Here is a 13,376-nt window from a genome sequence, read left to right as displayed (position 1 = left end):
GGTCATAATATGCAGGTCCTGCACCCGTCCGCAGCAAAACCGTTCGTAGCTTTGTAGCGTTTTGTAATTTCGGAATCGCTGATGAGTTTAGTAACATACACCAAACTATAAATACAGCAGAATGTCCATTTCGCGTAATTGTGGAAGCCTGTCGACATCTTTTCTCTATTTGTCTTCGGCTTGCTTGTAAGGGTCAACATTGTTCGCATCCTTAAGTTTGAGCACATATCTGTTCTTCGCCTTAGTAACGAGTTTGTCTCTTTATCGAACTGGCAAGTTAAAGTTTAATGTCCCGCGAGCCAGATCTGCTTCCAATATGGCTGCGTTGTTGTCAAATCTCACGTGATCCCCCATTCTGTTACGTAAACGCTCGAGCCTAATAGCGCACGTGTATTTGTTGTTAATAAACTTCTTCTTTTTTTTTTTTTTTTAAACAAACTTCAGAGCCGGTGTTTTCAGCGCGTGCAGCAAACACACACACGCAAAACAGATGCAGAGGGATATGATGACAGAGCATTCAGAGGAAAATTTGTCCTTTAGAGGTGGAGATATAAACACTATTTCAAGTTGGTCGAAATTAAAGGAAAGAACGTGCATGTGTAAAGTGTAATTTATGTCCCGGGGCAAAGCTTTTGTCAACATCTGTGGTGGTGCAATTCAAATCTGTTTATTTTTGTTGCACTTCAAGTGTAGGATAAATCTGTTGCTGGTGAGGTGCAATAAATATTACAAGGTTCTATAACACAACTACCTGTCTGTTCTTCGCTATTCAAATGACTCGAATACTGCTCAGAAAATTCAAATTCTTTGGCATACAAGAACTTTTTAAAGTAACAGAAATAGTTACTTTCCCTGGTAACTAGTTACTCTTACTATAGAGTAATTCAATTTCTAATTCAGTTACTTTTTGGAAGAAGTAGTGAGTAACTATAATTACTTTTTTAAAGTAACGTGCCCAAGACTGGTCATGAAGTATCAGGAATCAGGAAGTACCGTCTTGCTTGCAAGGCTAGGAAACCACAGTACCCGGAGAACAAAAATGAATACATCTAATAATTGGTTAGTTACATCTTAATATGATTAAAGCATTGATTCTTCATTTTAAAAAAAGAAAAAGAAAAAAAAAACAGCTGTTTTTTTTTTTTTTGTGTGATGCATTTTAATTGAGCCTTCTGTACTATTGTATTTTAATTTTGGTCATTATGATGGTCCATGAAGAGCCATTTTGATGTTGATGTTTGATGTTACTTGTTTATGAAATTGGAGAACCACTGAATTAAACTAATTCACAGATTTAACATGCACTTCTTATGACCTGACCCCGTGTGTCCATTTCTGACATGCAAATGTAACTAGCCCCTTGGTACCTCCTTGAGCCCAGCTTACAGTTAAGTAGACCATTTTGACCTTTTTGAGCGGAGGCACACTTTTTGCATCCAAAAATCTGTAATAGGTTATTATAATATAAAGTCATTCTCACCAAAGGTATATCAACAGGAATCAAATAAAAAAAATTTTTTTTAATTTTAAATAAGATTTCAATAGCTTAATTCTTCCAGCCCGTGAAACTAAACAACTTAACGTAACATTAAAAATAAGTGACAAGACGACTTCAACCTCGTAATATTACTATTTTAATCTCGTAATTAGGGTTGTTCCGATCATGTTTTTTTGCTCCCAATCCGATCCCGATCGTTTTAATTTGAGTATCTGCCGATCCCGATATTTCCCGATCCGATTGCTTATTTTTGCTCCCGATTCAATTCCAATCATTCCCGATAATTTTTCCCGATCATATACATTTTGGCAATGCATTAAGAAAAAAATGAATAAAACTCGGGCAAATATATACATTCAACATACAGTACATAAGTACTGTATTTGTTTATTAGACAATAAATCCTCAAGATGGCATTTACATTATTAACATTCTTTCTGTGAGAGGGATCCACGGATAGAAAGACTTGTGACTTTGTATATTGTGACTAAATATTGCCATCTAGTGTATTTGTTGAGCTTTCAGTAAATGATGCTGTGGCCATCCCAAATGCATGATGGGAAGTGGAACCATGACTGTGCGTAGTGCTACCAATTGATAAATCTTCTCTGCATTGTGAAGTAACATAAGGTGTTAAGACAAAGATCAATTGTCACCTTGCTTCCCCACATTGCTTCCCATGATATTTCTAATCATAGGGAGAGGGATTGCAAGGCTTTAGCCAATTAAAAAAAAGGCTCCAAAGGCTGCCAAACTTCACTCTACTCATTTTGCGCTGCCTTTTATCTCTCTATATAGGTAAAACGGCGCCATTACAGATTGAGCACGACAATGAGTGACAGGGTTGTGCAGCGCATGCATTAATTGCGTTAAATATGAAAACGTGACACATTTTTTAAAAAATTAATTGCCGCCGTTATCGGGATAAATTTGATAACCCTACCTTAAACCTAAACTAAAGACTCTGGATGAGTGTAACATATTATGTCTGTAATGTTAAATACAATTAGAAAACGATGTAATTAAAGTATATATATATATTAAATTAAGGCATGGCCGATACTTTTTTGCTGATTCCGATTCTTTGAAAATGACGTGATCGGACCCGATCGGGACATCTCTACTTGTAATATTACAATGCATGACTTTATTCTCATAAGATTAATTTTCTCTAAATTTTCTCACAGAATATTTCAACTTTCCCGCGACACACCTGACCATATCTTGCGGGAGAAACAATAGTTTGGAAACACTGAGGTGGACAACTACTTGCCTTTTTTTTTTTTTTTTTTTAACCCTTTGTCCTAATACAGGTTCGCTCGGCGGTGAGGAAACGCTGGCACCGGTGGCAGGACAACCACGCCCTCCGGGTGCGGGTCGCACGGGCCATGTCCATTCCCACGTCTCCAACACGGGTCAGCTTCCACAGCATTAAGCATACCACCGCTGTGTGATATGAATACATACGCAAGCTCAGACACTGGTTTACGTGTGTTGCGCGTTCAACGGCTGTAATAGCAAACTGCTGTCAAACGGCATTTTATCAAGACTTGGGCCCGCCAGGCAAGGTTTCGACGTCTGCATGCAGCACGTCATTGGTGGTTTTGCTAATTGACTCACTCACTGCCTACCATTTTCAAACCATTTCCGGTCATTTTTTTAAAGCATTTTGATCGTGAACACTGTAGTGTGTTGTAATTCATTAAATCATACTTTATTTAACTAATTAATAGAAAGTAAAATATTTGACATTTCATACACCAACATTTTAAAGTACGTATGTATTTTGCTGTTCCTTCACCTGTGCATGCCTTGGCCAGCAGGTGGCAGTATAATTCGTTGATACATACACAAAAATTGCCCAGTAAGCCGCAGTAATGGTGATCCTTTTTTGCATATATACATATACAGTATGTACTAGTATATATATGGCGGAAAACAGAGACAAGGCTGAAAAAGCAGTTTCTGCTCTTGCACCCCTCTTAAAAATAAACTGCTGTATTTTAAGCCAAAAGAACTGTTCTGTTTGATAGAACAATATGTTTATATGCTGCCATAGCAGATTCATGGCGCATTAAGCCTCCGAACTATTTTTAATTTGTCCGTTTTACCCTGTAAACCCCGTTTACAGATGTCGCACAACCGCTTTTGTTTCAACCTAGCCCTTATATATTTCTTATTCGAAATGTCTATCATTTTTAGCTTTGAATCATTAATTGATGTCAAATATTTAGTTAAAAAACGACTTTAAAAAAATTACTCACTCGCATATTTTGAACTTTTAAACAAATGACGTCGCAAAGAAAAAATTGGTGTTTGTAAATAAGTCGCGGATATCTACCTCATAACTATCGCGTAATTGTATTTATTTATTTATTTTTGTTACTGTCGCATTTCCCCCGATATGTTAGATGATAAATAATCACTCCAAACAAAGAAAAAAAAAACATTTAAAAGGGTAAATATATATAAAAGAAAATCTCGACCACTCCTTGATGTCTGCGATTTCTGCATCGCGACCCTTGTTATATTATATTACCATGTTTCACCAGTAAAATCCCCCCAAAAATCCGGGTGTGGCCATTCACAGCTGTGTCTTGACACTCGTTGATACATGCTATATGGATTTTTTGGATCGAAAAAAGGTAATTATGCGATAATATCTCGTTAAAATCATGGCGTCTTTTTAATTATGCTCTCGCATGCTCTCACCTCCAGTTTGGGTTTTGCTGTTAATTTATTATTTTTTTTTTTTTTAAATGCCCTCCAGTTCAAAATGTTTCTTCCCCTAGAAAATTGAGATTTTTAGCTTTCCACTGATGTATCAGACATGCATATTGGACAATTTTGAAATTTGGCCAAATTGAGAATCTCCGAGCGGAAGGTCAAGTCACCTGAGTGTTTTCCGCCATATACTAGTATGTGAGACTATTATAATATTGTCTGTCTACTTAGTGTTGAAATTCATTGAAATGTTTCTTTCACTTTAGCATTTTATTTTATTTTTTTTCACTTAGCATTTTAATTTTCAATTGATTTTTTTTAGTTGCACTTTCTTTGAATGTCTCTTATGACTGTCATCAGACTATCCTAATCATGACATGACACTTATGAATATGAATGAATGTGCTTTTGACAGATGGCATTAAGTGTCATTTAATAATTCATGTCACTTTTGATGCAAAGTTGACATTGTTTCAAATGTCTTTAGGTTGGGACTTAGGCCCTTTGCTAGTGTCTGGGTTAAGACAATGACATCCGTCATAAGCATTCATTCAGTTTGACGACAGGTGTCATATCATGATTAACAGGTGTCATATAATTATCATGACAGTCTTATGACACTGTCATTACAAACATTGAAATAAAATGATCAAAATTATAAAACATTTAAAATGAATATTACTAATTCACTGTTGTTTATTTATTTATTTATTTGCTTAATATTTTAATGTCAACTCTGTGAAGCCCTTTGGGAACTTTTGATGATTTGGGGCTATATGAATAAACTATATTTGACTAAAACCCCCGCTTTCATTTTTAGTTTCATTAGCCTGCCTTTAGTATGTTTCTTTTATTTGCTATTGGCCAAGTTTTGTGTGTGCAACGCGAAGACTCTAAACAGTGGCGTTGCCTTGTCTCTTGGGGCTCCAATCAAGAAATCACTGGGGCCTCTACTCCACCCATGCACACCGCAAAAAATTGTTTTTTTGAACACATGAATGCACAATAAGGAAACAATGTATAAGGTCACATCTAAAGAAAAATAAAGATGGCAGAGAATATAAAGCATTTTCATTGAAAAAAATCATATAAATAACGTCAATTAAAATAAACCTGCACACTTAAAATGACATGTTTAAGTTAGAAGCTTAAGCTTTATTTCCAATGGGTAATTCTTGTCATTTCTGTAGAATACATTTTCACAGCTCTTGGAGGCCCCTTTATTGGCTGGGGCACCAAGCAACTGCCTAGCTTGCCTGTCCACTAGCCCAGCCTCTGATTCTAAATGAGACACCTTTTTTTTGTTTTTGTTTTTTTTAATCACTTATTGAGACATTCTCTGGATGTTAAATCAGTGCAGGGGTGGAGTCTCAGCTGTGCGTGCAAAACTACAAGGAGTAAAAAAAAAAAAAAGTAATCTCCCAGGGAACAACGTTAGGCTTTTGTTGTGGCTTTTTCAAAATGTATTTTAAGCACATCACGGTGACTGCTCGCACAAGCGAGCAGGTGTGCACAATCTCTATCTCTTGCTCCTGTGCGCTGAGTGATGTGTTCAAGATCAACACAGAAATAACAGAGCTCACAATAGATTCAGAAAAGCTAGCAACAGAACACAGACCCGTACGCACACTCTGAGATGGAGTGAGCGAGAGAGAGATTGAGTACATTGATAGGATGATATTGACGGTGAAGCCACCAGATATGAGCTTCAGGAAGACAGAAGACAAGGTTGAAAGATGTAATGAGGGAAAGTTGACTTTAAGTGACCCCTAAAGGGACGAGCAAACCTTCAGAAATTAAAAAAAAAAAAAAAGTTTTTATTTTAAATGTGCTAAGCAAATATCATTTTATGTTTGACAAAGGAATAATAAAAAAATATGTTAAAATTCCTTACAATGTATCTTTGGGGGTTTTAACTGTATATGACATAATGAGAAGGGGTTCAATGTTTGTGTGCTGTCATATATACATTTCCACACTCGTGAATTCTCATGAGGTGCAAAACTCAAGTGTAGATATCATTATATTTGTATTTTGTACAAGTTTGTTTTATTAGCCGGAGCATTATGCTGTAAACCATTACTGTATGGAACTGTCATAAATAGTGTGCAGATAATATACATTTATCCAGTAAAAACAGTGGTGCCTTAACTTATGAGTTACTTTGATGATCGCTCGTAACTTCTCTTAAATTATCTTTCCTCATTGAAATGAAGAAAAATGCTATATTTCAGCCTGCCATAAAAAATCACAGAAATTGTTTTGTTCTATATTTCTAATAAAAATAAAACACATGCATGATATAACCAAAACCAGTGTCGCTCCTGCTGATGGTAGAATGCCTAATAATCCTCAGTTAACAGCAGTAACTCCAAATTGTTTTTGCAGAGGATAAATAATTTATATGTGCGTTTTGATACATTGTTTGTCTACATGTGTTGCTACACTGAATGTGCTCAAATACCCATTGCTTAGTAGTTATAAGGGATGTAAAGTACGATGTGATATAATTCCCCAAGGCTGCCAAAGGCAGGGATTGATAAATTACAAGTGGCTAAAATAGCGTGAGTCAATGAGTCAATGGTGCCCGCTTAGCATGCCAATAAAAAACGATAGCAACAGATCTAACATAGTCAAATAAATTCAAAATGCGGATCATTTTTCAAAATACCCACACGGCCAAAACAACACGCCAAACTGCTGTAATTAATTTCATTCAGCAGGACTATTTTCTTTTTTTCTAAATGCGTCATGCGACCACAATAGAGAGGAGTCCTTTGGCCACTCTTGTTCAGTGTGCTGGGAAGTCCCTTTTGTGCCCACAAAAAAAAACAAAAGAAAAAAAAAAAATCAGCGCTGGAAAAAAACAATGACATATCACGCCGCCCTGCTTGCCTAGACAGCCTGTTCCCTGCAGAGCTGCTGGATTACAAATGTTGCTGTTCATACTACAATTATTGAAATGTTATGGTAAATTTTCATAGCTTTACCCTGAAACCATAGCCAACACTATCGATTGCATGGCTCATCGGTGATTCTCATGCGTGCAGTGTTGTTAATCTTACTTTAAAAAATTAATTAAGAGTTACAAATTACTTCTCCCAAAAAGTAATTGAGTTAGTAACTCAGTTACCTAAATGTAAGAGTAGTTAGTTACTTAGCAAAGTAACTGGTGCTTACTTCCATGTTGTTTTCATTAAAAAAAAAAATCATCTAATGTTGTGAATCAACCGTCGAAGTTGTTAAAATTACTTTCAACATGTGAAAGTTTTAAAACTGTTTCATCATTTAAAGATAGACTCAAGTCAAGGTTTTCTCAATTTAGGAGTATTTTAGATAAAAAGTTACTTAGGTTCGCAAGGAAGTTTCGCTACAACAGAGCCTTCCTGAGAAGTCTACTGTTTTAAGATGGCGGCCTTTACTAACACTGGCGAGTCTATTCTCTATACATGTGCTAACGCCGACCTGTCTGTCATTTCACATCTAGTTCTATATATATGTGATATCTACGTTAGCATCATGTGGCCGTAGTTTGTCGGATGTCGGCCAACTTGGGAGAGGTATTATTGGAGCCACCTAGCATCGCGTTTGCAACGGCATCACAACTCCCCTCCCTTCTCCCCTACTCCCGTTCTGCTCTCTCGTCTCTGTGAGTCCGTGTCTCTCAGACTTTTTCACGTCATTCAACCAAGGTAGTAATGCATAGTAACGCACGCCTTTACATCCTCAGTAACGTAAACGGCGTTACCAAGTTGAGAAAAGTAAATAATGAGATTACTCAATACTGTGAAAAATAGCGCCGTTAGTAATGATGTTATACACTAACACCGTTATTAACAACACTGCATGTGTGAATATGTTTTTTTTTTTTTTTATTGGTATGCGAAGCAGGCACCATTGATTTGCGCTCGCGTAGCAAAGCCCTGAAACTAATAAATATCTTGACAAACTGAACGGAATTTGTTGAAATTAACTCAACCGACTAATTAAGCCCCCACAAATTGAAGATTAAGCCTTCTATAAAAAAAACTTCCACTTTAAATTCATTTATGGGGAAGTCAATTACTGTACATGCAATAACATTATTCGGCCAATGGTACCTCGACATCTGATCGCTTCGACACACGATCTATTCGACATCCGACGTAAATTTTGACTCGCCATTTGTTTCTACATCCGACGACATGCTCGAAATACGACGATATATGACAGCGGCGCAGTTTCTTTTTTTCCCATAAGACGGACACATGGAAGATTTTCTTGCGACAGCAATCAACATGGGTCCAATAATGTTAGTGCAGGTGGTGAAAAAAAGGAAAAAGGTGATGCTAATCATTGAAATGAAGTTGGAAATAATAGAAAAATTTGAGCGTCGTGTGCGCATCGGTGTACCGGCTCGACAGTATAGCCGTAGAATGTCTACTCTCGACGGTCCTTCTCCGTCCTCCGTTCGCCAGTCTTTATAAGTTAAAGTGACAATTATTATTGAGGTAACATCGCCAAAAAAATCGCCAGTTCCGTCAGGTTTCTAATCACTTATTCCATCAACTTGTGCAACACAAAACGCCTACAGTCCCCCGCAGCTGACCATGTAAAGTGAAAGTGAAAAGTCCTCCCTCACTCTGGCACGTCAACCACGCAGTGCGTTCTGGTACACTACGCAAAAATACATCTGCCACATTAGAACCTGATTCGTCACATTATTACAGGTGTTATTATTATTACTATTAATACAGTGGAGCAAATACGTATTTAGTCAACCACCAATTGTGCAAGTTCTCCTACTTGAAAAGATTAGAGAGGCCTGTAATTGTCAGCAAGGGTAAACCTCAACCATGAGAGACAGAATGTGGGGGGGGGCAGAAAATCATATTGTTTGATTTTTAAAGAATTTATTTCCAAATTACAGTGGAAAATAAGTATTTGGTCAACTACAAACAAGCAATATTTCTGGCTGTCAAAGAGGTCTAATTTCTTCTAATGAGGTCTGACAAGGCTCCACTCGTTACCTGTATTAATGCCACCTATTTTAACTCATTATCGGTATAAAAGACACCTGTCCACAATCTCAGTCACATTCCAAACTCCACAATGGCCAAGACCAAAGAGCTGTCGAAGGACACCAGAGACAAAATTGTAGACCTGCACCAGGCTGGGAAGACTGAATCTGCAATAGGTAAAACGCTTGGTGTAAACTGTGGGAGCAATTATTAGTAAATGGAAGACATACAAGACCACTGATAATCTCCCTTGGTTGGGGCTCCATGCAAGATCTCACTCCGTGGCGTCAAAATGACAACAAGAACAGTGAGAAAAAAATCCCAGAAACACACAGGGGGACCTAGTGAATGACCTACAGAGAGCTTGGACCACAGTAAAAAAGGCTACTATCAGTAACACAATGTGCCGACAGGGACTCAAATCCTGCACTGCCAGACGTGTCCCCCTGCTGAAGAAAGTACACATCCAGGCCCTTCTGCAGTTCGCTAGAGAGCTTATGGATGATCCAGAAAAGGACTGGGAGAATGTGTTATGGTCAGATGAAACCAAAATACAACTTTTTGGTAGAAACACCGGTTCTCGTGTTTGGAGAAGAATACTGAAATGTATCCGAAGAACACCATCCCCACTGTGAAGCATGGGGGTGGAAACATCATGCTTTGGGGCTGTTTTTCTGCAAAGGGACCACGACGACTCATCTGTGTAAAGGAACGAATGAATGGGGCCATGTATCGAGAGATTTTGAGTGAGAATCACCTTCCATTAGCACGGGCATTGAAGGTGGCTGGGTCTTTCAGCATGACAATGATCCCAAACACACAGCCAGGGCAACAAAGGAGTGGCTTTTTAAGAAGCATTTCAAGGTCCTGGAGTGGCCTAGCTAGTCTCCAGATCTCAACCCCATAGAAAATCTGTGGAGGGAGTTGAAAGTCCGTGTTACCCAACGACAGCCCCAAAACAATGGGCCAAAATTCCAGCAACAGTGTGTGAAAAGCTTGTGAAGAATTACAGAAAACATTTGGCCTCCGTTATTGCCAACAAAGGGTACATACTGTAACAAAGCATTGAGATGAACTTTTGGTATTGTCCAAATACTTATTTTCCACCACGATTTTCAAATAAATTCTTTAAAAATCAAAAAATGTGATTTTCAGTTTTTTTTCCACGTTCTGTCTCATGGTCGAGGTTTACCCATGTTGACAATTACAAGCCTCGCATATATTTTCAAGTGGTAGAACTTGCACAATTAGTTGTTGACTAAATACTTATTTGCCCCACTGTATATTATTATTCCAATTTTTATTCACAATTTACTTGTTTTGCTCTGTGTAATTGCTATTTGCAATCGTACCAGCAGTATTTATTATGGAGTTAGTGTAGGTTTTCGGGCAGTGGAACGAATTAATGGGATTATAATTTTTCTTAAGGGAAACTCCTGCTCAACATACAAACATTTCGACTCACATACAAACATTTCGACTCACAAACTTGGTCCTGGAACAAATTAACATCGTATGTAGAGGTACCACTGTATTACAACAATTTTTGTGTAAGGGATTTTCTTCATTTTCACGAGAAGAGATTATTTAAAATACGAGTGCTTAGAGTTGTCGACAAATTGAACTCGTATCGCATGGCACCAAAGTAAAAGTATTTGTGTGAAAACGATAAAGAACAAAGTCATTTGCTCCAAACTTGTTTTGCTAAGAATCTACAAAGTCAAGTAAAAATGTACTTAGATAATAACTTTTTCCATGTCCATGCCTCATTGTTTACGATGAAAAATAACATATTTGGCAAACGCGTGTGCATATGTATGTATGTATGTATAAGTGTATATATGGAGGGAGAGAAAAATTGTGGATTTGTTTGACAGCTATTTGTTAAGTCACCTGCTTTGCCTTATAATCAATGTATGTGTGTGCTTGCCTGTGAGTGAGCAAGAGGGAGATGAAGAAATATTTGTAAATGATGTCCTGGTGTCACTAAATATATAATTTTTACATTTACAAATCTAATATTCTGAACAATTTCGATAATAAAATCTATCTGTCATATTTTTGTGCTCTGGCCTCTTTCCTTTCATGCTGTGTTGTCTTTGCATTTTGGATATTTATCATTTCTCAAAGAGTACATTTTGGGCAGTTGACAATGTTAGCATCTCAATAGCATTATGTATTTTTTGAATTAGAGGTAAAGGAAAACCCCAATTCCAATATATTGGAAGGTTGTGTAAAAGGTAAATAAAATGAAAATGCAATGTTTTTTAAATCCTTTTCCACCTTTATTCAACTGAATGCAATACAAAGACCATTTAATGATATGAAGTGGAGCAGAAACTTTGTGTCCACACTCACATAAATACACTCAGGACCTAGTTGCACCCTACGGCCCCCTCCCCTGAACAGCCAGCTAAAACAGCTCTGAAGCACTATAATAATGGCCTGTTCTGACAAATACTGCTTCCCATGCTTGACAACAGTAGGAGGGACATGATGCAACGGCAGTATCAAGTCGCAGTAAAAAGTGCAGTACAGTAGACTTCATTGTGCCCGCGGCATCTTTGTGTCCTTGTTAAAACGTGTCGACAGCAATTAGCTTCAATGCAAAAAGGGGCTGTGTTTGTATTACCATGTATGTGATAACTTCTAATAACACTGCTTCTTTACTACCAGTGCCTTGTGATACTCCTAGTCAGTGGTTAATTTGTTAATCATTGCAGGATTCTCAACTCTCACGCATTTCTGGCCATTCTCACACATGAAACCACTAATTACATTTCTCATGCCCCCCAAAAATATAGGTCGACCATTGTCATAATGTAAAAATAAAATCAAGTCACCGGACCTTGAAAATTGTTCCATTTACATTTGCTGCGCAGCCATCCAGCTGATCTAAAGAACGTGCACTGTCAGTATAATGCTGTCCATGCGGCGTATGTAACTGGCGGGCAACTTGCGCCGAGCGACTTTTCTAGTGGGGTCTATTGTAGTGGACGTAAGGTGAGTGATTTTACCCACTATACTACTCCTCACTCACTGAAGTCTTGCCAGATTTACAAACAGCTTAGTTTATAACAAACCATATTTACGTGGCTACCATTCTAGGATTTTGAGAAAATGTTACAGATACTTTAGAATTTGCATTAAAATCACTGCATCTCTGATGTATATGACAAACCAAGCCGTTTGAAAGTTGAGCAATATCTATTAACGAGTTTCCTAGGTAATGCCATTTTACTTCCGCATTTCTGTTCGCGGATTCCGTTTTACACTTTCTCTAACCAAAACAACAGTGGAGGTGGAGTGGCACTCCTCATCAAAACCCCTCAAAAAGACAATTTGGAAATGCCGCATCCATCTGCCATCATCACGACATAGGAGGACAACATGAAGAAATTGCTAAGAGTCGCCACAACATAAATAGTTTTGTATTTTATTGATTAAATGGCAGTGGATGGAAACGCATTCAGGGACCTGAAAATCTCCAAAGCATCCAGTTGAATGTGTCCTAATACATAGAACCAAGACAGTGCCACTACAAAGCAATAACAGCTACAATTATGTTCTATTTGACTACAATGCTGTGTGTGGCGTCACATCATTAGTTTTGCATTAGCTACAACGAAAAAGAAATAGGGGGAAAAAATCATCTACTACAAGTCATGCACGGGCTTTTTACCCTAAATGCATAAATTCAAGTGTTACACGTTTTTTATTTGTTTGCGTACGGGTGGAAAACGCTGTTAGGCAAGAGAAGACAAATTGATGTGCCTCACAACAACAATAACGTTGTTGGACATACAGTATATCGAGACTACATGCATTCTACCTTAATGATGGAAGGCTTGATTTATGCTCCACCTTCGTCAATATTTTTCTAATGATTACATGAATAGTGATTTATAGACCTGTTTTGCACATGCACCAATTGTTTTAAATAAAAAAGAAATGGAATCATGTTGTCCATAAGTTTTACTGAGATCAATATCTGCAATAAAAAAGAATTACATACTATTTGTGTTCATATGAACATGTGAAATAAGCTCATAATAACATATCTAAAATCGAATCAGATGAAAATTACCTTCACAGTATTTCCTTGTAACAACAAAATCCGTGTCAGCCCTTCTGCATTCGGCTACTGTAATATT

At 37.5% G+C, this 13,376-nt stretch overlaps 1 protein-coding gene across 1 annotated transcript in view; it reads left to right on the top strand.

Moving 5' to 3' along the window:
- Positions 1-12,727, top strand: part of LOC130929497 (corticotropin-releasing factor receptor 2) — a 114,676-nt gene extending 101,949 nt beyond the window's left edge. Inside the window, exon 12 of the mRNA XM_057856653.1 lies at positions 2,812-12,727. Coding sequence (XP_057712636.1) covers positions 2,812-2,952 — 141 coding nt within the window. The 3' untranslated portion in view covers positions 2,953-12,727. The remainder of the gene's footprint in view (positions 1-2,811) is intronic.
- Positions 12,728-13,376: the final 649 nt, after the last annotated feature.

This window comes from Corythoichthys intestinalis, chromosome 14 (genome assembly GCF_030265065.1).
Source record: "Corythoichthys intestinalis isolate RoL2023-P3 chromosome 14, ASM3026506v1, whole genome shotgun sequence".
Lineage (NCBI taxonomy): Eukaryota > Metazoa > Chordata > Actinopteri > Syngnathiformes > Syngnathidae > Corythoichthys > Corythoichthys intestinalis.
The sequence above is the reverse complement of the archived record's forward strand: the minus strand, read 5'-3'. Positions and strand labels throughout refer to the sequence as shown.